The 24372-nt window shown below is 41.1% G+C and overlaps 2 protein-coding genes and 2 non-coding genes across 6 annotated transcripts; 1 reads left to right on the top strand and 3 right to left on the bottom strand.

The window, feature by feature from the left end:
* Nucleotides 1-1927: 1927 nt before the first annotated feature.
* Nucleotides 1928-1999, bottom strand: trnaq-cug. Its single transcript has one exon. It is a non-coding gene; the product is annotated as a tRNA-Gln (tRNA).
* Nucleotides 2000-2766: 767 nt separating this feature from the next.
* Nucleotides 2767-2849, top strand: trnal-cag. The gene has a single exon. It is a non-coding gene; the product is annotated as a tRNA-Leu (tRNA).
* A 675-nt stretch (nt 2850-3524) lies between these two features.
* On the bottom strand, nt 3525-6673 carry LOC116310786 (translation initiation factor eIF-2B subunit beta). The gene is made up of 8 exons (XM_039598571.1): nt 6411-6673; nt 6016-6136; nt 4739-4887; nt 4493-4656; nt 4310-4405; nt 4094-4231; nt 3934-4000; nt 3525-3804 (listed from the first exon to the last, which is right to left on the bottom strand). Exons 1-8 carry the CDS (start codon nt 6580-6582, stop codon nt 3647-3649), a joined length of 1065 nt encoding a protein of 354 aa, XP_039454505.1. The 5' UTR covers nt 6583-6673; the 3' UTR covers nt 3525-3646.
* Nucleotides 6674-9374: 2701 nt separating this feature from the next.
* LOC120433066 lies at nt 9375-17362 on the bottom strand. 3 transcript variants are annotated; one of them, XM_039598586.1, is made up of 6 exons: nt 17047-17362; nt 16788-16912; nt 14717-14886; nt 10938-14307; nt 10773-10849; nt 9375-10512 (listed from the first exon to the last, which is right to left on the bottom strand). In XM_039598586.1, the coding sequence occupies exons 4-6, from the start codon at nt 11061-11063 to the stop codon at nt 9684-9686; spliced, it is 1032 nt and encodes a 343-aa protein (XP_039454520.1). In that variant the 5' UTR covers nt 11064-14307; nt 14717-14886; nt 16788-16912; nt 17047-17362; the 3' UTR covers nt 9375-9683. The 3 variants fall into 3 exon arrangements, with proteins under 3 accessions (XP_039454520.1, XP_039454519.1, XP_039454521.1); XM_039598585.1 differs by having other exon boundaries at nt 14717-16912; XM_039598587.1 differs by lacking the exons at nt 10773-10849; nt 10938-14307; nt 14717-14886 and having other exon boundaries at nt 17047-17358.
* Nucleotides 17363-24372: the final 7010 nt, after the last annotated feature.

Genomic DNA, 24372 nt, shown 5'->3' with positions numbered 1-24372 from the left:
AGTTTTGAGAAATATCGTGGTTAACCAAAATTTTAAGAGTATTTTGTTACAATATTAAGAGGAGGAAGTGCTCAATGTCAGAAACTGGATTTGAACCCACACCTCCAGGGGAGGCTGCGACCTGAATGCAGCGCCTTACACCGCTCGGCCATCCTGACATACATGTGCTGATTGGGTGGAGGTTACTAGTTTTAGATACTTTGGAAGAAACAAACATTATCCTTCTCATAACACATATAGCAGCTGTTCAGCCATAGAAACGTACTACGAATAATCTGCAATGTCATCCATACTGATCATTTGGCTAGTGGGTTTGTGGGACTCGAAAACACGCCTCCAGGAGAAACTGTGCCCGAATCACAGCACCTTAGCCCGCCATTACACCATGGAACCACAACAAATTAGATCAGCATTATTGTTGTAGTATTTTTAAATGTCTGTACAAAAGAAAGAACGCCAGATGCATTGCCTGCAGTTTTAGATTAATAGTCGTATAAAACTTTGTTGTTCACAAAATTTGTAAATTTATGGACAAAATTTGTGCATAAGTTTTAAAAATGTACAATTTCTATTTGTCTAAGGAGCTTGGAAAGAAAAGCGTCTGGACTTCTTTGAGTTGCTTGAAGACGTTTCACCTCTCATCCGAGAAGCTTCTTCAGTTCTAAGGGTCAATGATGGAGAGTCCCAGATTTAAACCCAGTGGGAGTTTCCCCCCAAAGAGGGACAAAGGACCCCCTGATGATGTTCTACCTAATCATATCAGCCAAGGTGTGAAAGTGGGCGTCGGTCCCAATCAGCCAGGGTTTCGGGTGAGCTCATTGTGAAACCTGGCCCCACCCTATCATGTGATTTCCTGAGGTCAGATGGCCCAGGATGTGAGTGGGCGGTAAGGCGTCTGGGAAGGGATCTCAAAACTGGATTATAGATGGCAGACAGTTGGTGTCGTAAACCACCGCCTCTGTTCAAAGATGGTCGCTCACAGTGGACGTCAGCAACTCAAAGAAGTCCAGACGCTTTTCTTTCCAAGCTCCTTAGACTACGATGACCTGGATGACTTTGAACCTTCACAGACATACAATTTCTATTTCCATTTCAAGTTATGAAGATAATTTACTAAACATGTCTGTGGTTTTTACAGTAAGAAGAAAATATAACTACTACTAGGATTTTATGTCTTTGTGTGAATTCAGATCAGTTGTGTTAATACAGTATGTCAATGAAAAAATAACTGTAAATTCAGACGTGTGAACCTGTGAACTAGTTTCCACTGAACGCACAGCTGCTTTCCTGTTGGGTGATTTTCATCAACACAGAACACGGGGAGAAGTGCATTTTTGGTTCCATCCTCTCTCCTCACCAATAAAATAAGAATAAAATTTGCATTAGCTCAACACAGTTTAGTCAGATAAGTGTTGTTTACATGATGTCTAGCTGTAATTGTTTGGCGACCATAAACATGCACGTGTTATCATCAAATTTTCATGGCATGCTGCTGTTACACATGTTACAGATTTAAAACAAGTGGGGCTTAAAACTTTACTTTGGAAGACATAAATATTATACTTCACAAAACACATAGCTGTTGTTCAGCCATGGAAATCCATACCACGATGCTCATGGTGCCCTGTTTTGATGTTAAAGACAGAGGAGGTTTAGTGCTGTACAGTGGTTGAGTCAGCAGCGTGTTTGTGACTTTTACGCACAACGGACCTTAGGACTTGGACACCCCACCGTGTAACTTTGTGTGGTGTGCGACTGAATTTCAGACAGTTCTTTAGTACCACTCTTTAGTGATTGACAAGTGTTTCCAAAGGCAGACGTCATGGTTGGCTGCATGATTTTATACGGCTCTCACTGAAAACACAATTCAAACAGAAATTCAAAGTGCCAGAGAAGAAATGCAGTGTGGTTTTACCTCCCAAAAAACAGGTCCCACCGAGATTTGAACTCGGATCGCTGGATTCAGAGTCCAGAGTGCTAACCATTACACCATGGAACCCCTATTAAACTGTTCGCACTGTCAGGTCATGGCAACGTGCTAAAAAGTATTCAATCATACTTTTTGCCAGGTTGTAATGCCATCTATTACTGAATGAAATTGTATATTGTATTTTAAAATAATTACAATAATTTCTTTTTTAAATCCCAGCGCTGTATGTATCATATCAATGGTATTTTATACTACTGACAGTGTGTATTTCACAATGCAAGACAGTCGTCCAGCAATCGTCCAGCTGTTTTTTATGACTAGGGTAACCTGTAAGAGCTATTTGAACTAATAAAGAATGAAACTTAGACTTTTATATTTACTGTTTCACAAACGTAATGTCCACTATTTATACTTTAATTAATGGAAGTTTTATTAAAGCGATTTAGCAGGAGCAAAGCAAAATCAAGTAAAATCACAAAACAATAATCATTTAAACTACACTTATGGTGAGAAGAGAATGGAGAAAGGATGAGCACTACTGGATCCAAAAATGCACTTCTCCCCGTGTTCTGTGTTGATGATAATCACCCAACAGGAAAGCAGCTGGGCATTTAGTGGAAACCAAACACAGGTTGGGCTGTGATTCCCCATCTAGTGTCTCTGCTTGAACTTTCTAACTATTTCGATCTGACTTACACCATTTAACACGAACTTTTAAATCAATATATTTTCTTTGTAATTATTTTTATTTGTTTTTGTTTATCTTAAACATACATGCACTCAACGTACAAGTCAGCAGCTGCGCGGGATTAGTCAAGTATTCGTGAGTTTAATAAGTCAGGATGGCCGAGCGGTCTAAGGCGCTGCGTTCAGGTCGCAGTCTCCCCTGGAGGCGTGGGTTCGAATCCCACTTCTGACAGTGAACTTTTTCCATGATCTGTCAGACCTTCAGGTTGCTGTTTGTAGTCTTCCCCCCGAAAAAAGGAAAAAAAAAATCACTTTACTACTGAAATCATGAACATCTTTGTTAACCCTCTCAAGCTCAAATTAAGTTTTTGTTGCTAATGCACAACCAAGTCCTGCAGTGGTACTTCTGAGTAAAAAAAACTCATAAAATATGTATGTGGGGTAATCAGGTTGTTAGTTTTTAACTGTTGCAAATCGGCAACGCCTGCCTCGAGAGGGTTAATTCCAAAGATATCTTAGTTGTGTGCTTGTAATCCCTCTACCCTCTTGTAATCATCAACACTGTGAAGTCCAGAATAATTTGAAAAACTTTCACCAGAGGGAGAGGATTACCATTGTTCAACTCTCTTTGGAGATGTTCACACTGAGACTATTGTGATGAAACCTGACTTTCTCCAAGTCTTATTCTTCTTATCACCATCAGAAATACTCACAAACCTGCTGCTCTGCTTGTCCTACACCACCTCCACCTGGACAACAGTTGCAACTACAGTCTGCTGTTCATCAAGCTCATGTGACTGTTTCCACATCTTAGTTTGAATCCATTGTTCCATTAACGGGAAGTCAGTGTTATTCATTATGATATGATGAGCGTTTATCTGTATTGATGGCATACAATAACCTCAGCTGTTCTTAACAGCTCTCTCTTTATTGTAAGGAACTTCAGGTACAAAAACTGAAACCACATCAAAGGCGACACAAACTACACTGCAAAATCATTCATTTCTATTTATTTGTTAAATACACCGATTAAAGTTCATGGTCCTCTGGGTGGTAAAGTTCACTCATCAGTCTGTAGATATATGACGGCGCGTGTCCTCCGATGTTGGAGATGAACAGTGTGATGAGCTCGGGCGGGACATAGTCAAACACAGGACAGTGCACATTCACCTTTGAGAGAATCTCACCTGAAATACAAACAGAAAAATGTGAGGTATTTAAAAAAAAAAAAAATGACAAAGAGGATATGTCCAAATCTGAAAAGGATTTTCCAAACGTGGGCACGTGGTTGAGGTCAGTTTTGTTGCAAATGTTACCTTCAGTGAACGGGAGCACCTCATGTGGGGAGACAAACTTATGGAAGGTATCCTCTTCATTTGGAAACTGAAATATGACATATCATGTTCACAGAAGTATGAGTATAATCATTTATGGGGGTTGAAAGGAGATAACTCTGACTTTGGAATAATCTCTTACCTGAGGTGAGAGCTTGAACATGGGAGCACAAACAATCAGAGGTGTGGAGTGATGCTTGGCTGCAAGGGCCAGTGTGTGTGTCCCGTTGATGGCCCTCAGGCCTCCATTTGCTAGAACTGTCTGTGTACCAATGATGACCTGCAAAAAGATGATGACACAAGTTCACCTGCATGCTCTAACATGACTGCGCTAAGGTCTCCTTAAAATGTTAAGTACCTTATTAACTCGAGACATGACTGCAAATATGGCAGCATCTGTGATCACAGTTGTTTCGATGCCAGCTTTTGAGAGGTTTGTAGCCATTTCGTGCCCCTGTTGGGAGGTGAAGAAATAAGATTAGGAACTGTGTCTAAAGTTAGACATTTAGTATTTCCTTTTTGACTGATGTAGATGAGCTACCTGGCAGAAAGGAGCACACTCTGCCACAATGACATGAAACTTGCGTTTGCGTGCAGCATCTTTGAGGAAGGCCTCCACGGTGCGCGAGCGGCCAATCGTCATGATGACCTCATTAGAGTGGATGTGCTCCAGGGCCTGCATGGCGATGTTGTCGGTCGTTCCCTCTGAAAAATAAAATGATGGGCACCAAGAATTGGAGTGATTTAAAATAAAAACTGACGCTATCTTGTTTATAAAGCAACTTACCCAGCTCAGTGAGTAGCTCATTGATGGCTTCGATGACGTTGGCTTTGAGGGGAGGAAAATGTTGCCTGAAGTTCTCCTCGCTGAGTCCCCCAGAGGTCAGCAACTTGTGGAGGGATTCCTGGTCTGCCTCTTCACTGCTGCCCCGAGATCTGAAAGAAAAACACAGCTAATGGTCAAATGGTTTTCTGGGACAGAAGAAAAAACTTGAAACTGCAGCTCATTAGTTTGTTTTCAATTTGAGGGCAGCGACACATCTCAAATAGGCTGGGACGGCGACATGTTTGTAAATAGTTTGTAAACATCTGGGAAATGAAGAGAAAAGCTGCTGGAGGATGCTGGAGGATTCTAGCTGTTCGATAGTCCCGGGTTTTCTTTGTCACATTTACTTTAAATAGTTTGTAAACATCTGGGAAATGAAGAGAAAAGCTGCTGGAGGATGCTGGAGGATTCTAGCTGTTCGATAGTCCCGGGTTTTCTTTGTCACATTTACTTTACTTCAACACGCATAAAATGTTTCCAGATAGTGAAAGGTCTGGACTGCAGGCAGGGAAGCTCAGAGCCGAAGCACCTCTACTACAGAGCCACGCTGCTGTACAAGATGCAGTTTACCAATATCTGAATGGGAACATATGTTACTCTAAAACCTGTAAATAGTTTTCAGCACTGATGATGCACAGAAGAGTTTTCCACTTTGACTCACTTCATTTGGTTTCTTCTTTCCATGGTATAGCTTTAACATACACTTTTGGATGAACACAGGTGAACACAAACAGTGATTTCTTTAAGTGTTCTTTATCCCATGTAGTGATTTCCATGACAGAATCATGTCTGTTTTAAATGCAGTGCCATCTGAATATGGCCTGAATATCACAGGCGTCCAGCCCTTTTTTTCAGTCTGGTGCCTTGCGCACAGAGACTTCTCGAGTTTCTCAAAATCTTTTCATGATGCGATATTCAAAGTGTTCACATTTTTACATTGAGGAACATTATTCTGAAATTCATCAACAATTTATGGAGGGCTTTTGCAGACTGGTGAACCTCTGCCGATCTTTACTTTACTTTGCCTCTTTAAGATGCTCTTTTATACCCAGTCATGTTAATGCCCTGTTCCCAGTTCACCTAATTGGTTTTAAAATGTTCCTCCAGCTGTTTACTTTTGGTACTGCTTACTTTTCCAGCCTTTTGTTCTCCTCGTCCCAACTGTTTTGGGACACGTTGCTATAAAATTAAAAAGGAGCAAATATTTTTTTGAAAATGGTACGTTTTGGCGTCCTCACCTGGCATATTCCTCTCTGATGATCTTCAGCACCCGTCTGATCATGTTACCCACTGTGGTCTCTGAGGGCTGGGCTGCTGTCATCCTCCTCCCCTCTTTGCGGATTATTTCCATCAGATCACCTGAAATCGAGAAGATGTTTGTAAAAGACCAAAATCTTAGGATAGAATATTTTTTTGTGTATGATTTTACATCAGCAACCTCCATTTTTTTCCCACATGTTCAGCATATTACATATATATGTTCTGTATTGTTTAGCTGTAAGGAAAGCTAAAGAAAGCTTTTTCTCATGTACTACAGCGTTATACCAGATTTAAAAACAAAGCCTGTTTGACTACAATGGCAGCTGTCGCTGCAGTTAGCTTCACTGTGTCGACAATAAACAGCATTCAGCACCTGCACTGCCCCACCGAGCCTGGGCTGTAATTTTGCGGAGCAGGGCTGTCGTTTCTCGGGCTGTCTCCGCAGAGCCCCGGAGAGGTCCCGCCCCGGTCCCCCCGCGCTTCAGGTCGGACAGGAACGCCTCAACCCTCTCGGTTAGGTCTGTTTCTTTGTATGGGCCCGGCATAGCTGGTTTAAAAAGCTGTAACTGTAACACTAGAGTCACTCAATAGTTCCACCATGCCAGTGTTTTGACGAGGAAGCACTTCAGGAGTACATCCGGGTGGCTGTGGGCTCGCCGTCATCTGATTGGTCTGCCGCTTCACGTGCGTTACAGTAGAGTGGGTTGAAATTACAACAATTTCCCATTTCTACAGTAAAATGACAGTCTGAAAGTGAAATGTAAAACAACGATATATATATATATATATATATATATATATTTTATTACTATTTATATAAAACACAAATAAAAAAATAGCGGGTTATTATCTCAGAACCTGGACTTAATAACTTGAACATATATGCTATTTGCCCGCGACCCTGAAAAGGATAAGCGGAAGCGAATGGATGGATGGATGGATGGATGGATATATGCTATTTGATCAATTTTTAGTTATTTTCTCAGAAGATTGAGTACATAAGCTGACATTTTGAGACAATAACTCCAACTTTGGACTTATAGACGAAACGTTTTTAATTTTAGTTTTCCTAGTGGCAGAAATTAGATTCCATAATAAAAGTCTTGCTTGCTATTTATGAAAATATGCTATGTATACATTGGAGATATAACAAGCTTCAGCTAAAGCATACACCTTTCTGGTCAATGCTTTGTGCTTAATTTAATTCTTTGTTGACAAATATTCCTTTTTATGGCCATTTTGGGCCGTAGATACTGGATGAAAACCAAGAGAGGCTGAAAGAAGTAGATTTTTAAGAGAAATGGAAAACAGCGCAAGAAAGATTATTTATAGTAATATTAATAGTTACTATCATAGCAATAAAAATAGTACATATTTATTGTCTATGTATCGTTAAAACATTTTAATTGAGAAATTAGTGAACGGGATGGCTGCTCGTTTAGTTTCAAATTTTGTAGAAAACATATGTATATTTACACAAAGTTGACAGTTTATTAGATCTAGTGCACTCCTGGTTAATTTATACATACTGTAAAAAATGCAACAAAAATAATTTTAAAAAATTATATACAACTTATATAATTATATAAATAAGACACAAACACAAAGACACAAACCCATCACAAGAGGCTTTTCTTCTTCCTGTCATTGTCAGACTGTCATTGAAAGTGATCACGCTGCACTGTTGAAAACATATATTTCCTAAAGAAGTATTTCCCAACCTTTTGGAGCCATGGCACATATTTTACATTAGAAAAATCACGTGGCACACCACCAAACAAAAATATCACAAAAAGCATATTGATCATTTCCCCCCGCGCACCAGGCATAGCGGAACTGGCTCGGTTTGTCCCCAGGATACCTTTTTTGCTTTTTCTGATCACTACTCATGCTACGGCCTTCGTCTGGGTCGCAATTTTCTCCAGGACCCAGGTCAGATTGACCACTTTTTCTTTTCAAATATTTATCTATTGCTATGGACTACTTGCACTAGGGCATGTGACGTATTTCCGTTTCCAAATACTACCGCTTGGGCGTTTCCGGTATGTTTGTTTATCTATCGGTAGCTATGCTAATGTCACTTCAGAATGAGTATAAAAAGGAAAGTATTTAAAACAGAACATTTTCAAAAACAGGAGAAGAAATACTCCGAGCATTGCTGTGTCCCACTTTGTTCGGCTTCAGCCAAATTTAACGGCATTCCGACTTGAGAAGACAATGGCTGGTAAACATACGCCGGGATCATTTCACGATTACCTCTCACACCAGGGTCTGCAGCAGACACTTTGCCAGTGATCAACTCATAGAGCCAACAACCCTTGATGGTCGAAGGCAGCTTATTAAAGGGGCTGTACCAACACTTTTTGAGTGGAATGGCTATAAAGTTGAACCACCGCAGCGTAGTGTTTGGGAGAGAACGGAGAGACGCCCTGAACTAGTTCCTCCTGACGATCAAGAAGAGCACAGTCTTACAAGAGATCATGACTACTGCTCAGTCCCTGAGCCGTCTGCATTGGACATATCTGCATCAGCTGCAGAAGACCTGTCCAAAGACGTGGAGACTCTGAGGAAGGAAATACAGGAGTTACGTGTCCAGCGAGAATTTGGGTTACAGCGTTTTGCTGGCTCTGACATTGACATCCGATTCTATACCAGATACACCTAAGTTCTATTCAAGCTAACTGTTTAAAATATACCAAGGTCACCATCAGTTAAATTTCGAAAGTGTTTCCAGTCTTAATGAAAACAAAATAGATATTTACTTTTTCTCTGCTGATTGTATGTTTCATGTAGATGCTTTAGTATTTAAACGATATCCTAATGCTACAGGTAAAATACGACACCAAATAGACTCTTAATCAGACTATGTTATACAGTATACCATTAGCATATTTGTCACAGTTTACATTATTTTTATGTCAGTGTGTAATGTTATTTAATGATTGACACGATGTATGTCTCTCTCGTGAATAGATTTCCAAGCTATGATCATTTGATGGCATTTTGGTTTTTGATTGAGCCTTGCATCTATAAAATGATCCGGGTTTCAAGAGCCAAGTCAGCTGCCAATAGGAAAGAAGAAGTGTTGACACCTGCACGCACATCAACGGTAGGTTATGGGTTTGTTGGTAGTTAGAACTAGAGGTGTAATGTTAATGTATTTATGTACAATAACATTACATTATGTACAATAGCATACATACACAGGTGTATATATGCTAAAGGACTCAGCATCCTTTACATACATACACCTGTGTATTACAGCACCTCATTGTTTACCCCATGGTACAGTATGGTATGCATAACCATTACAAAACATTTAATGAAATTGATGCCATTGCTTAAATAACAGTTTATTGATTTCACATAAAAGTAACATGTAACAACAACAAAAAAATCATGAAATACATTGCAAATAAAATATCAGTTATTTTGTTCCAGCCAGCCTGAAGAATCTGTTTTCCTTTTTGCTATGTTTTCACTGTTCATTTTTCCAAACACAGGTATCTTGGCATATATATGTAAAAAAAAAGAAGTAGTCAGCCTTTTCTCTGATTGCATTGTGCACATCTGTATCCATGTATATTCTAGGCACTAGGTAGTCCTCTTGGCACTAGGTAGTTGCCCACACAACAAAGTCACACCACTACATCCCACTGATGAGCAGTTGTCCTTGCACTTGCCAGTAATATGCGTGGCTCTTTTTTAGTTTAGGGGTACCACATTCCATTTGCACATATTTGCAGTCAATAAAGTTTTGTACATTGGGACATTTGAATTCGACGAGGCCAAACTGGGGGTATTCATTGGGGTCAAAAACAACACCATCAGGAGATGCAGCAAGCCAGGGGGCAATGGGGTGAATGACCAGACCACAGGGTGAGTAGTTAACATTCATTAGCCTACTATACTCTGCTGCTATTGCAGGCTCCATCTCAGTTCCTCTCCTCATGTCTGCTGTCTGCCTTGCTCCCTTCAATATACGCTCTGCTAGTGACTCTGCTGAGCTCTGGCCTCTGACGTGACACACCTCCCGAAACCTAGAGGCAGTCACTCTGGGCCTGCGGAGCTGATGCCACTCAGATGAAGAGCTTTGCTCACGTGTAGCTTCCTCTATTTTGTGAGCCATTTCCAGAGTTACAGACAAGCTTTTCAGATGCAGAAGCTCTTCTTCTGAGCACACAAACACACAATCTGATGGCAAGATGTCATACCCCTCCAGAGGCAAGTGCGGTGTTGGTGGTGCATCACGGTGTAGTGTGATGTACCGGGTTGTCAAAACCGGCTGCTGATATGACAGAACTCTGCCCTCCTGCACCAGCCCAAAAGCACTTTCCACAAGGGGCTTGTCAGGTCTCATGTTCATTGTGGTCACAAGTGGCCTGTCCTCAATATTAAATTTTGCATATGCCTCCGTTATTCTGAACAAGCAGGGATCTGGTAACGGACCCACCGTGCCTCTGTAGAAGCCACTCCTAAAGAAAACATCAATGACAATAATGTAAGGAAGAAGGTTATTATACTGAACAACAACTAAACTAAAAACTAAAAGGTGTAAAACAGTGGTGCATAAGTTAGAGACTGGGATGTACTGTATATGTACATGACTGAGTTAGCCGTCTTCAGAAAGTGTAATGTTGTATGTAAATTAATACCTATTCTGACACATGCATGTATGAACAAATAGCAACATGCATTTGTAACACAGGAAACCAAATTTTACAAATCTAATTACTGTACTCCAGTCTGGGCCATCCTATTTGGTACCGGCTTAGTGAAGATCATGGAGTTGATGGGTCCTGGCTTCACACCCTAACAGAAGACACATTTACTATGGATGGTGTTGCTGTTCATATGTAAACATGGACTAATTCAAAAACTTTAACCTCATTTAAATTACCACTGTCCGTGGCTTGTGCCATTGCTGTTCAGATTCCGTGCAGCTATGCACAGGGGGGACAACCGGCACTCTGAGTTGTGAGTAGTGTGCTGTTTGGAAGAGCAGTGCCATTGTGTGATTGCACATAACAGTGCCTGCCACACAGGAGCACTGGCTATGTGTCAGTATCACCGGCGATGAATCCAGAAACTTAATATACGAAGAAAGAACGTAAATTAAAAATGTAACATCATCTTCATGAAAGAGCCGAACAGGAACATAGTTCAGTGTTATGGTTACTGACCCCTACAGGCTTACCTTCCTGAATGCTTAGTGTTTCCTTCTCTCCCTATTAAAACAACTTAACCATCCTTGATAACTGTAATAACTTAGATTGTGTATATTTGCAGTATTAACTTGGTGTCAAATGTTTCTGATCACCCAAACACACGTTGATTAAACTATCTGACTAGTCAAATTAGGAGTGATAAAGCAGGGAGACAAGGAAAACATTCAAGTTGATGGGCCTTTAGGAATGAACTTAACTAATGCTTAAATGAACTGAACCCCACTGAACGGGGATTAACAACTTTACAAGGCTTCCTGCCTACACTTAGTCTGTGTGGTGCCTCACTCTTCCTCATTGACCTGTAGCACAGGGCTCTCACACCGACCTCCCCTGACAACCTGTCTTTATTGGACACTGAATAAAGATACAAGTACCATTAGCATTATTTCTGTATTACTCATGTCAGCACGTCTTAAACATGTATACTTTACACTTAGCAAGAGTAGCATTAGGTAGTTAACTACCTCCTTAGTTAGCCAACTACCTAACGCTATTATAACAGTATCTAACAACAAAAGTGACATTAGTTAAGAAAACCTCAACTACAGTTTCGGACGACATAAAACACAGTTTAAGAAAACATGTAATGTAGAGAATTGACATCAAATGAAGGACATAGCGGAGTAACGTAGTGTTTGCATTTGACGTTAACTAAAGGCCTACAATCTGGCCGGTCAGCCTAAAGCAACCTTGTGTTGCAGGAGGTAAAACTGGTTGCAAAGGGTTAAACAGCAGGTTACACACAAAAAACCTCATTGCGATTGCTTCGGTCTCTGGCAGATTGGCTCCAGTCTCCTGCAATTTGTATGGACGAGCCGACTTTTCTGCAACTACTTGCTAAGCAGCAGTGAAGGCGCGAAAAGTGCAAACCAGAACAGAGACAGTTCATCTTCAAAGTAAAGGCTGCAACTGGTTTCAGCAGTAAGACACTTTTACTTTGAGTCATTGCTAGTTACTGCAAACATCTGGTTGCAGTTCTTTCTGACAACTATGAAACAGTCAGCTATCAGGTTTGGAGGGTGGTTACACTTACTCACATAGGGCCATGTAGGTTTGAGTAGCTTTTATTCCCTTAATAAATAAAATCATCATTTAAAAACGGCATTTCTGTTTACTCAAGTTATCTTTGTCTAGTATTAAAATCAGTTTGATGACCTGAAACATTTAAGTTGACAAATACAAAAAAACCCTAAGAAATCAGGAAGGGGGCAATACACCACTGTATATAAGAGATGGTCAAGCTGTGTACATCCATTAGAATTAGAATTTAAGTTGGAAATCCATATTCCCAATAGTAATATTATTTCATCGTTATATGAATATGCCATGAGATTCAAATAGCTTAGCAAAACCACCAAAACACAGCTAGTATAAAAACATCCTCCAAAGAGCTACTTTTTACCTTTATATGTATTTTGAGTACATTTTCACATTTCTGGCTTTACTAGAGTATTTTTAACACAAGTGTCTGTATCGTAAGTGATGAATGTGTGTACTTTGTCCACCTCTGCTAATAACAGCTGGTCACAGCCTCTGTAAAAACACTGTAGTCACTGCCTTCACATCATTCTCAGAGCTGAGAACACAGCCTTAATATCAGGGTGTCTGCCTGATAAAATATAGGTTATAGAAAAACTGCAGCGGTAAAGTATGGGAACTATAAGGCAGACTGTTTCTGCTATCAAAACAGTTTGTGTTGTTAATCCTGAATGATTCTTGGTCACAACATTTTACTCCACACACATTTGGAAAATTGCATAGTTTGACAAATATCCCAGTAAAGACGCCTTATTTCTTAAGAAATATGCAGAGCGAGTGCTCTTTATCAAAAGTAGAAGTTATATCTGTAGCTAAACTGTTGTACACAAGAACTTTAAAAATCTATAGTGTGTGAGGTTGTGTAAGTAAGGGGTGGCTTGCCCTTCTCGCCCGCGTGTGACAAACCATCTGTTGGATCACGGATTTGACACCTTAGCATTGTGAAAGTGGGGAAACATACTCCTGGCTGAGCATAAGATTTCTGCTTACAACTTAGAATCTCAGTTCTAAATGAAATTAAAAATGTTTTTTTGTAAGTATGGCTCATGTATACTTTTGACTTCTAAGGCATTCACACACACACACACACACACACACACACACACACACACACTATATTGTGTATTGTATATTTATATTGTGTTTAGGATAAAAGCAGCTGAATACACTGAGACTGCTCCACATTTTAGTGAGTTAACTCTGGATATCTTCAGGTTTTGTCAACTTGGGGTGAACAAAAGCAGAAAAACGGTAAAAGATTCAGACATTGAAAGTCTGGTTTATTTCATGAATACAATGAAACATTTTACAGTCCACAGAGCAAAGTAGCATACATGATAATGGATACTACAACATAACATGGACAGTGAGAAGCAAAACTCATCGTCTTACCAGCTGTTATATTCTTTAAACTTAAAATAAACCTTTGAAATTAGAATTTAGTGTTTTAAGTCATGTATTTTAAAAAAAAAATGAGTCAACACTTGTTTCTCTCAGCAGCATTACTGAAGTGACACTTTAACAATGCTTCATATCACAGTCTTTATGATGAAAAAACATGTTCTCTCGTTAGCAGATGTAGCAGAATACATTTATTGCAATGTATGAGCCACACTTCTTGTAAAAAAAAAAAAAAAAAGCTGATTGGAAATGCATTCAAACAAAAAAGCTCCTGCCTTGACCTTCCTTCTGCGAGCACGCACGGACTCTCTCACACACACACACGCGCGCGCACGCACGCACGCACGCACACACACAGAGAGAGAGATCATTAATACAAAGGATTGCAGCAGCTTTTGGATTTTCACTCTTTGATGGATTTAATATGAACAACCACATAAGATTCATTCAGATTTTTTGCCTTTGCTTCAATTAAGATGTGTCTTAAATCTACCATACCTTTCTTGTTCAAAAAGTTTACTGACATAGTAAAGAAGTAGCTAGGGAACTCAGTGAGCCGCAGTAGCTTAGGGACACTTTCTCAAATAAAGAGGATTTCATCATCTGCAGTTCGTGGGAAAAAAAAAGAAGAAGAAAAAAGCGCCACATTAAAAACAAACCAATAGATTCACAAAGTATGGATGCAGACTCTTTTCAGCTATAGAGGTAAAGGTATACTTCATGCACTTATCAGCATACAGTTTAAAGGCTTGCATTAGAGTGCATTGGTGCACAGTTGGGCATCTTTTATGGTTATACCACTGTGAATTTTGCTATATAAATATGCTCAAGAGTCTATCATATGTTTGACATCCAGCTAAAAATTCGAAAATATACATTTTTAAATCAGTACTAGCAAATTCAGATGAAATGTTTTTTGGATAACAAATGAGTCACGATTTAAAAACAGTTTAAATAATCTGCGCTGACAGACAGACATTTATGAAGCGCCGGGTATAACACACATGCTTACCGTGTGAAAGGACCGCGGATGTCTTGGAGCAGAGAACCGCGTTGTATTGTTCTTTTCTCTTACGCATAAGCAACGGCCGCCTGTCAGAAACGCTCTGTGTGGGTAGAAAATGGTCTGCACCGGCGCTGGTCCTGACGCGAAATGGCGAGGGTCTCACGCCCTGAGGAACGCTTCCAAAAACAATAGATGGGGGGCCGATAAGTCTGGGGCGATACACCTGCAGGGCATCACCTTGCTGTGCAAGCTTAAAACAATGAGGGTGGGGCATGCAGTTGCTGAGCTCCGGTGTAACTGGCCAAAATAGGCCTAATGGTCCGCTGTTGCTGGCTACTTCAGAAAATAGGCGAGACCCTGCTCGACTGGTACATCTGCGGGGCTTTTACCTTGTCGAGGAATTACAAAAAGAGCCGATACCGGTCACTTTAAGCAATAGGTCGGGTCCCCGCTCGACTGGTACACCTGTCGGCTTTTACCTTTTCCTAAGGAATCCCAACAATTAAATGATACCCACGGTGGGCTTTTGCGTTCCTGAACAAATTCAAACAATTAACCGGCTGTTAAAAGACGGATGGGGCTTGCGCGACTGGTTTTAGAAGTATCACTGCAGCATTTATTTCCCAAAAGGACTGAATGTTATTTGTGACCACCTATTGCGTTAAAAACTAGCAGGCTCTGTCTCCCTCTTGGATCAACATTCCGAAATCCCGATTTTTAAATAAAATGATTGCATCAACCCGTGAAAGAAACCCCAGTAGATGCGTAAAAACTTGTTAAAACTAGTGGTTTGATTACATGAAACGCTTGTGAACAGGCTGACATTGCCCGTACAGAAGAAATTCCCATTTGTGCCGTTTTTAAAATAAAATGCATGCATCACTGCAAGCTGAGACATTGTCAGAATCACAAAATTAGTGTGATTAAAACACTATTACTAACACTTTTGACTAGATGTAAATAAAAAGCATTCCCGCTTTGTTAAGGCGCACTGTGAAGCAAAACGGCTTCCACCCCTCCACGCAAAAACAAAGAATTGCTTTTAAGAACACACATGTCTGCATAACTGAATGTTGAGACAGCCAAAGCGATAAAAATAGTTTAATTAAAAACCCTAAATTAAAACCCAGTTAAAAACACATGAACTCGCATACCCCCAGCACACCTGAACGCGCATGCGCACACGCACGTAGTTAGTGTCCCTAATTTATATTTGGTTCAATTTTATATTTATGTACTTTATCTTTTAGTAATATCTGAAATTAGTAACTTTGTTCTTATATTCCCTTCTGTTGCCATATAATTAGTGCCCTTAACCTGATGACATATGTGGTACTTTGTTAATAGTCTTTTATTTAATCATGTCTTAATTTTCCTGTTTTTATTGTAAAGCACTTTGGTGTACCGCTGGTCTTTTAAACATGCTATACAAATAAAGTTGTATTGTATTGTATTCTAGAGTCAGATGTGAGGCCATCAGCCCCGCAGCTAAAGCTCAGACCAAATTGGGTCACCCACAGGACAATGATACCAAGAAGAGTGCCAAATCTCCAAAAGAATGGCTGAAAAAAAGAAAAAGAATCAATGTGGTGCAATGCTCCAGTCAGTCCAGACCTCAGCCTAACTGAGAAGCTGTGGTGGGACCTTCAGAGAACGGTGCTGAAACTGACTGCAGAGTGGAGACGGAGGAAATTCCTCCACAATGATGAGACTAGTAACATCTACAGGGTGCACGCACGAGGCATTGGCGATGTCGTGACCATGAGCAGAGACAAACTGAGGGCTTAAATAGACAGGATATTGAGAGGATGAGAAACAGGTGGAAACACGGCTGGAACAAATCTAACTAATGAAACAGAGTTAGTACAGTATTGCACAGAGTTAGAGTTTTTATTTTCATTTTTATAATAATAAAAATGAAATGCACAGTGCAGAGTGTACTTGAGAAACTGTAGGACAGCTTCTGTGTGCATCTTGTGAAGTGTGGGGTGTGTGAACAGGGAATATAGGAGGGGGCTAAGCACACAACCCTGTGGCGTTCCTGTGTTTAAAATGAGTGATGAGGAAGTGTGCTTACCAACTCTCACCACCTGGGGCTTGTTTGTGAGGAATCAGAGAATCCATCTGCAGATAGATGTTCCCAGCCCAAGGTCAACAAGCTCCGAGGCAAGTTTTGAGAAGATGATGCTGTTAAATGCTGAGCTGTAATCGATGAAGAGCATTTTTGCATACATATTTCTTTTTTCCAGGTGAGTGAATGTGCATTGCAGATTTGTGGAAAAACAGACTACATGTCAGGTGGCTTCACTTGGCTTGACACAGTGTTTTCTTCTTACCATGAAGTTCAAGTAAAATCTCTCTCCACGGTGAGCAAAGTGCCAGAAACACTCCAACCCAGCAGCAGGGAGCACTATAGCAAAGTCGTACTGGTCAGAACCCCAGAACAGCTCCTGGTCTGTGATGTCGGGGCAGGCGTTTGTCTGGGGAACCCCATGAGCTGAGCCCCAAAATAAAAAGCCCAGAAAGAAGCAGGGAATCCAGCACAGCATGTCTAAAACATGGAAAGGTGAGAGTAGTGTCTGTGTTGCAGTGTGAATAGATCAAAAATGATTAACCACCCCTGAAATGTCTCCTCCTCTGGTGGGAAAACTGGACGGGCTGCACAGATGGAAGCACTGCTGATAGAGAGGAAAACCCTGCAGGAGGGAAACTCTCCAGGTGATCCAAAACAAATGAACCTTGAAACTATTCCACAGACACATCCCGACTGCTGAAAGGCATCCTGCGGAGGTTTGGACCACCAGTTCAGTAATATTTGACCATGTGGTGGATGTACATTTAGATTATTCTCATGGCCGTCATTTTAGATTACTAGAGTGCTTTTGAACTTCAGGGCACAAACTGATGGTCAGACATTCAGGACTGTCTGATAGAGAGTAGAATTCAAAAGGGCCAGAGCCTCTCTTTAAGAAATGTCACTTGACATCTGCAGCACTCAGTCTGCTGCGGCAAGTGTACCGCTGCAGTCTGTTGGGGAGGCATCATCAGAAACAAGGATGCAAGGAAAGGAGACAAACTAGTGAGGAATGCTGGCTCTATAATTGGAGCTGCCACACACCCACACACACACAGACACGCACACTCGGACATGCACACGCACAGACACGCACACACACGCACACGTGCACACACACGCACGCGCACAGAGTGTATGTAACAACATTTGTTAAGATCCAACCATGCAAAATATGATTTTTGCCATTTTTCAAGTGGTCTTAAACCTTTAATCAGGACTGTATCATATATCACTTCCTTTTAATGTGAAAAAGCTGCATCAGTGTTTTGCTGGGATGTGTCTGCTCCTCTGGCTTTCCTGTTAGCAGTGAGTGCAACTATGTCACAGAGGTTTTAGTGCAGCTCAAACTCCAGCAGATATTGTTGTCACTCTGGAACACATTTTAGGAAAATAACAAGAAGTAAATGAAGGAAAGCGACAGAAGCAGACAGGATAAGACGAGTGTCATATTTTAGACAATAACCGGGACCGGACCGTTTCTGACACCTGCATCATTTTTATTGTGCAAAAACACGGCAGCAGAGGACGATTAGTTTTTGTCTTGGGAATAAATCACTACTGGAAATCACAGGACTCAGATCAGCACACGATCTGCTCTCCAGAACCAGGACAACGTGCTGAGATCATGGTGGGCGACAAATGTTCATCAGCAGAACGATGAGACAGAAACACAGAAGAGCTGTTTGTAAAGGCAGGAGGTACAGTGTTAACAGGCTGCAAGAAATATAAATACAGAGTCATGTCTGTTTCTATCAGTAATTATCATACAAAAGATACGACACACATCTTAAGTCACGTCCTTAAGAAACAGGAAAACAGATTAGCAGTGACGTGAGATATAATGATATATATCAGTCATGGTCTGGCATTCCCAGAGCACAAAGCTCAGCGGGACATAAACAGTGTGGAGTCATCAACATCATCAACAAAAGGCAGAAGAGCTTTGAATGTCCTTCAAGAAGTCTGGAGAAGTGTTCCTGCAGGTCCTCACAGAGACGACAGAGAGCTGCTCAGAGAGTTCAGAGTGAGCTGAAGGATGAAGGTCAGACCATAATATTCCTTCAAAAGTGCCTTCATGGACCTGCAGCCGAAAACAGAAACTGATGCAGAGTGTTTATGAAGGTGAGAGAAGTTCACCTGAGCGGCTCTTATTCAGCGTGCGTGCCGAGCGCTGAGAGACGGAGGTTGTGCTGCAGGCAGACATTTGGACGGCGACTCAGACTTCTCTTCTAGTCGTCGTCAAATATTTGGCTACGAGATGACGACATGGACAGGTACCGTCCTCCCGAGTGCCCGAAAACACACAAGTGAACACAGCAGCACCCAAATCCACACATCTGTGGACACGTCAGTGCCTGCAGACACTTTAGAAATGGCTGTGCTTCACTCCAACACTTTAACACTAAAGAACACTGAGGAAATGAACAAACTGGCAGTTAACAATATGGGAAAGAAAAAGGATCTCTTTGCTGCTGAAAAGTCGGTGAGTCCAGCTGTTTTACTGAACTTTTACCGCATGACTGTGAATATCTTAATGTGCCGAGGATGACTGGGCGTGGTGGTGGAGTGGCAGCTGTTTTTAGGAAGAAGCTCTCTTGCAAACAACTCTTAACTTACTCGTATTCTAGTTTTGAACTTCTGGCGTTTGAATTGGGGCATCCCCGCTCGACACTCGTTGCAGCTGTTTACAGACCTCCAAAATATCACAAGGATTTTATCCAAGACTTTTCAAACTTCTTAGCTGGAACTGTGCCAAACTACGATCGAATCTTAATCGTTGGGGATTTTAATATTCATGTGTGTTGTCCCTCCAATTCGCTGGCCAGAGACTTTTTAAGTTTGATAGACTCCTTCAGTCTTGCTCAACTTGTGTCTGGGCCAACCCAGAAACAGGGTCATACATTGGATCTTGTGCTGTCTTTAGGGTTACCGGTCCTAAACATGGAAATATGTGATGCTGTTTTTTCTGATCACTGCCCTGTTGTGTTTGACATACTTTTATCTCTCCGCCATTTTACACCTCTTATTTCAACACGTCGTTGTCGTGTTTTTAACCAATCTACAACAGAACAATTTTCTATTGCTTTTAAAAAATATTTAAGATCTCCCCTTGGCTCTGGTACCGAGGAAATGACAGTCAATTTTTATGATAAATGCAAAACTGTCCTTGATGAGGTCGCTCCTCCACGTCCAGACCCATGGATAAATAAGGCCACTCGTTCAGCCAGACGAGAGTGCAGGAAGGCTGAACGTAAGTGGAAAAAAGATGGGCTGCAGGTGTCCTTTCTCATGTTGAGAGACAGTCTGTACAGGTATCAGGACATTGTAAAAGCAGAGAAGTCTAGGTTTTTTTCTAATGTTATTGAGAATAGCTCCAATAATTCTCGGGGTTTTTTTTCAATTATTGACTCTGCCCTGAATATTTCCCCAGCTTCTTGTATTAATAGTTCCTCAGACACCTGTGAAAGGTTCTTGCAGTTTTTTATCAATAAGATAAAACAGCTCCGATCTATGATCGCCCTGCCTTCACATGACGCTTCTAAAATATTCACCTGCTCTGCTGTTTTTGATCAGTTTGAGCCTGTGTGTCTTGATCAGGTGGAGGAAGTATGTAGTGGCACAAAGACATCATCGTGTCCAAATGACATTATTCCAACACATCTTCTAAAAAAGATTTTTAAGATTGTCAGTTCTGACATTTTAGCTATTTTTAATAGCAGCCTTAGCTCAGGTGTTGTGCCAGCCTGTTTTAAACATGCTGTTGTACAGCCTGTACTTAAAAATCCTAATCTTGACTCCTCCGTCCTCACTAACTTCAGGCCTATTTCAAAGCTCCCCTTCCTGTCGAAAATTTTGGAAAAGATTGTGTTTGGTCAGCTGCAATCTTTTGTAAATGGACATGTTCTTGAGAGGTTTCAGTCTGGTTTTAAAACTCTTCATAGCACAGAAACTGCACTTTTAAAAGTTCTTAATGATCTTTTATTAGCCACTGACTCAGGTGACTCAGCTGTGCTTCTGCTTTTAGATCTGACCGCTGCCTTCGATACTGTTGACCACAGCATCTTAATCACACGGTTGGAGCATTGTGGCGTAAAGGGCACCCCATTAGAGTGGTTCAGGTCATACCTGTCTGACAGGACTTTCTCTGTGAGCTTTGGCGATTTTATCTCTTCCTCAGCTCCCCTTACTTGTGGTGTTCCCCAGGGATCTATACTGGGACCAATATTGTTCTCCATTTATATGCTGCCTTTAGGTCTAATTTTTAGAAAATATAACATTTGTTTTCATTCATATGCCGATGACACTCAGATCTATCTTCAACTGAAGGGAAACAGTCCTGTCTCACTAGAACCCTTACTTCAGTGTCTCGGTGAAGTTAAATCCTGGATGGCCTCTAATTTCCTTAACTTCAATGAGAACAAAACTGAAGTGATAATTTTTGGACCAAGCGGCAATCTCAACACTTCTAATTTTAACCTGCACAGTCTTGAGCCTTTTGTCAAATCGCATGCCAAAAATTTGGGGGTTATATTTGACAGTAATTTCACCTTTGAAAAACAAATTAGCTCAGTTGTACAGTGGTCTTTCTTCAAACTGAGGCTTTTATCTAAGGTGAGATCATTTTTATCTTTTAAAAAAACTTTGAACGGGCGATTCATGCCTTCATTATATCCCAGCTGGACTACTGTAACTCCTTATATGCTGGAGTTAGCCAGACCTGCCTGGCAAGGCTGCAGTTGGTCCAGAATGCTGCAGCTCGCCTTCTGACACGTACTAAAAGATGTGAACACATTTCCCCGGTGCTTGCCTCCCTTCATTGGCTCCCTGTCCGCTTCAGAATTAATTTTAAAATTTTATTGTTGACATACAAAGCCCTGAATGGACAGGCTCCCGGGTATTTGGCTGACCTCTTGCAGACTTATACCCCCCTTAGATCTCTTAGATCAAGTGATCTTTTGCTTTTAGCTGTACCAAGGTCGAGGCTGGTTCATAGAGGTGATCGAGCATTTGCAGTCGTAGCGCCTAAGCTGTGGAATAATTTACCCCTACACATCAGACAGGCTCCCACTGTCAATCTTTTTAAATCTTATCTTAAAACGCATTTTTATGTACTGGCTTTTAATACAGCATGAGAGTTATTTGTTAATTCATATTTGGTGTTTGTTTTAATACTCTAAGTTGTTTTATTAGGTATGTTGTATTCTTGTACAGCACTTTGGTCAACGCTCCTGTTGTAATTAAATGTGCTATATAAATAATTAAACTAACTAACTAACTAAAAGTGTGAAATAGCTAAATGCCTTGGACACGTAATGAAAACCTTAGATATTTCATGAAAACGTAATCGTGATCACTGTAACGTTAGGAGATTTGTGGCTGAGTCAGAGCACACACAGGTTCGTGCAGATAAAGGCACAATGAGGAAGGTTTCTGCTGGACAAATACATCCGATTAAGAGAGCAGCTGCCATTACAAAGCAGCAAACACATATTTGAAGCTGCTGGTGCCTCTGGAACCCCACGAACGTCAAGGTGTAGGATATTTTGGACAATCTACTGTATAATCTCCTACCACAAAAACATACATGTGTTCATTGAAGTAAACACACAGAGCAGTAGTGGATTTTTTTTTAAAAATTTGTTTTCTTTATTTTGATTTGCTGCTAACTGCAAGGTTTAGCAGCACTTTTTTTATTTGTAGTAGGAAGAACTACAAAACCTACAAATAAAAAAAGTGCAGTTAACAAATGTAGTGCTCTCCACTATGTGAACCCCTCACCTGAATTTTTAGGTTTTTCAGTTCAAGCCAATGAAATGAAATCCAAAAATTCAACCCCAATAATGAAATGATCCCCTATGAGCAAGCACTCTGGCAACGGTGGAGAGGAAAAACTCCCTTTTAACAGGAAGAAACCTCTGGCAGAACCAGGCTCAGGGAGGGGCAGTCTTCTGCCATGACTGGTTGGGGGGTGAGGGGCAAAATAAAATTGAACATAAAGGAGAGCACAGCATATTTATGACAGGTTGGTGGACTGTGGTCCGAGTCCAAAAGATGCTCGAATCCCACCTTAGGCGGTATGGACACGTAATTCGAAGCGATGAGAACTCTGTAGCAAAAACGGCTATGAGGATCAACCCAGATGGACGCCGGCCTTGAGGCAGACCGAAAAAACGGTGGATGGACAAAATCAAGGAAGACTTTAAGACCATCAACGCGTCACCTGAGGACGCTTCGGACAGAACCAAATGGAGAAACCTTTGCCGAAAAGCAGACCCTGCACCAGCGGGAACAACGCCAGGATGAAGGTGGACTGTGGCTGGAAAACATCATTACTGTTTTTAAAGGGTAACTGGTCCACATCCACAATTACAGTAGAGTTGTAATTGTGGATGTGGACCACAATCCACAATTGTCGATGGGATCATGATAATAATCATGACCCCACAGAGCGGGACATTCACTTCAGCCGAAAAGCTTTGAGATGGCCCAGCAAGCTGCAGGAACAACAATGGCCGCTGTGGCAAGACCCAAACCTACTTTAAGTAGGCGTTTGGCACCATGACGCCACGAACCATGGGTCTCAGCCTCCTCAGGTTCAGGAGCATTTCTATTTATTATACTCTCTGCTTCTTCCCCTAGGCACTGATGATTTTCCACAATTTTCCTGAGTTCTGTGTTTTCTTTTGTAATATTTTTGTACTCTCTTCTGAGTTCTGCGATCCCTTCATTCATTTTTGTGTTTTCTATTGTAATAATTTCGTACCTTCTTCTTAATTCTGCTAACTCTTTCCTGATTTCATCTCTCTCACTTTGAAGGAGGGACAGGTGATCAGCTATTAAACTGTTGTGCTCAGAACTTTGCACTAAGTGTTCGCGAAGCTGAGACAGTGCCAGTTTCAATGATTCCACATCATTATTGTCTAATTCCATTATTTAAATGCAAAAGTTAGCTTTGTCTAAAACAAATGCTTGTTTCTGAAAATGCCCCAATGTAAACTGTTAAAGGAGCGCCCCTATTTAAGGACTCGGTGTGGCAGAGAATGCGACGTCGACCGTGACGTCTCAAAGGGCCTTTGAGAAGATCAAAGGATCAAAGAGCGCACTCACCCCCTCGGGGGGCCAAGATGGCGGCGCTGTGAACGGTTTGCTACAGAACTCACTCTGTCTTAAAATTCCTTTAAAAGCAGCAAAGCGAACTCTAAGGTGCACACTGCTAGCTGTATGTGATGGCAAAAACCCTGGGCTCAAATAAGAGAGCTCTTATTACTCCTACTTCCTCCCCGTTAAAACCTTCTGGTAAGAAAAGAGTGATGGAAACTGACACGGCGGAAAGCATTATTACGACGCTCAAGATGGCTATCGAAGAGCAAGGAGCTAACATCGAGAAGAGTATTAGCGACCTGAAGGTTACTATTAACTTTATCTCAGAAGATCTCAGGGAGCTAAAAGGAAAAGTGTCTCGTACTGAAGTAAGGGTGGATAAAGCAGAAGAGAAAATTCAAACACTGGAAAACAAAGTGCTGGAGTTGTCTCGGTATAAACAAAAATGGAACCTGCGACTTCACGGGCTACCTGAAGAAGAAGG

This window comes from Oreochromis aureus, linkage group 15 (assembly GCF_013358895.1).
Source record: "Oreochromis aureus strain Israel breed Guangdong linkage group 15, ZZ_aureus, whole genome shotgun sequence".
Classification (NCBI taxonomy): Eukaryota; Metazoa; Chordata; class Actinopteri; order Cichliformes; family Cichlidae; genus Oreochromis; species Oreochromis aureus.
This window is presented reverse-complemented; position numbering and strand designations above follow the sequence as displayed.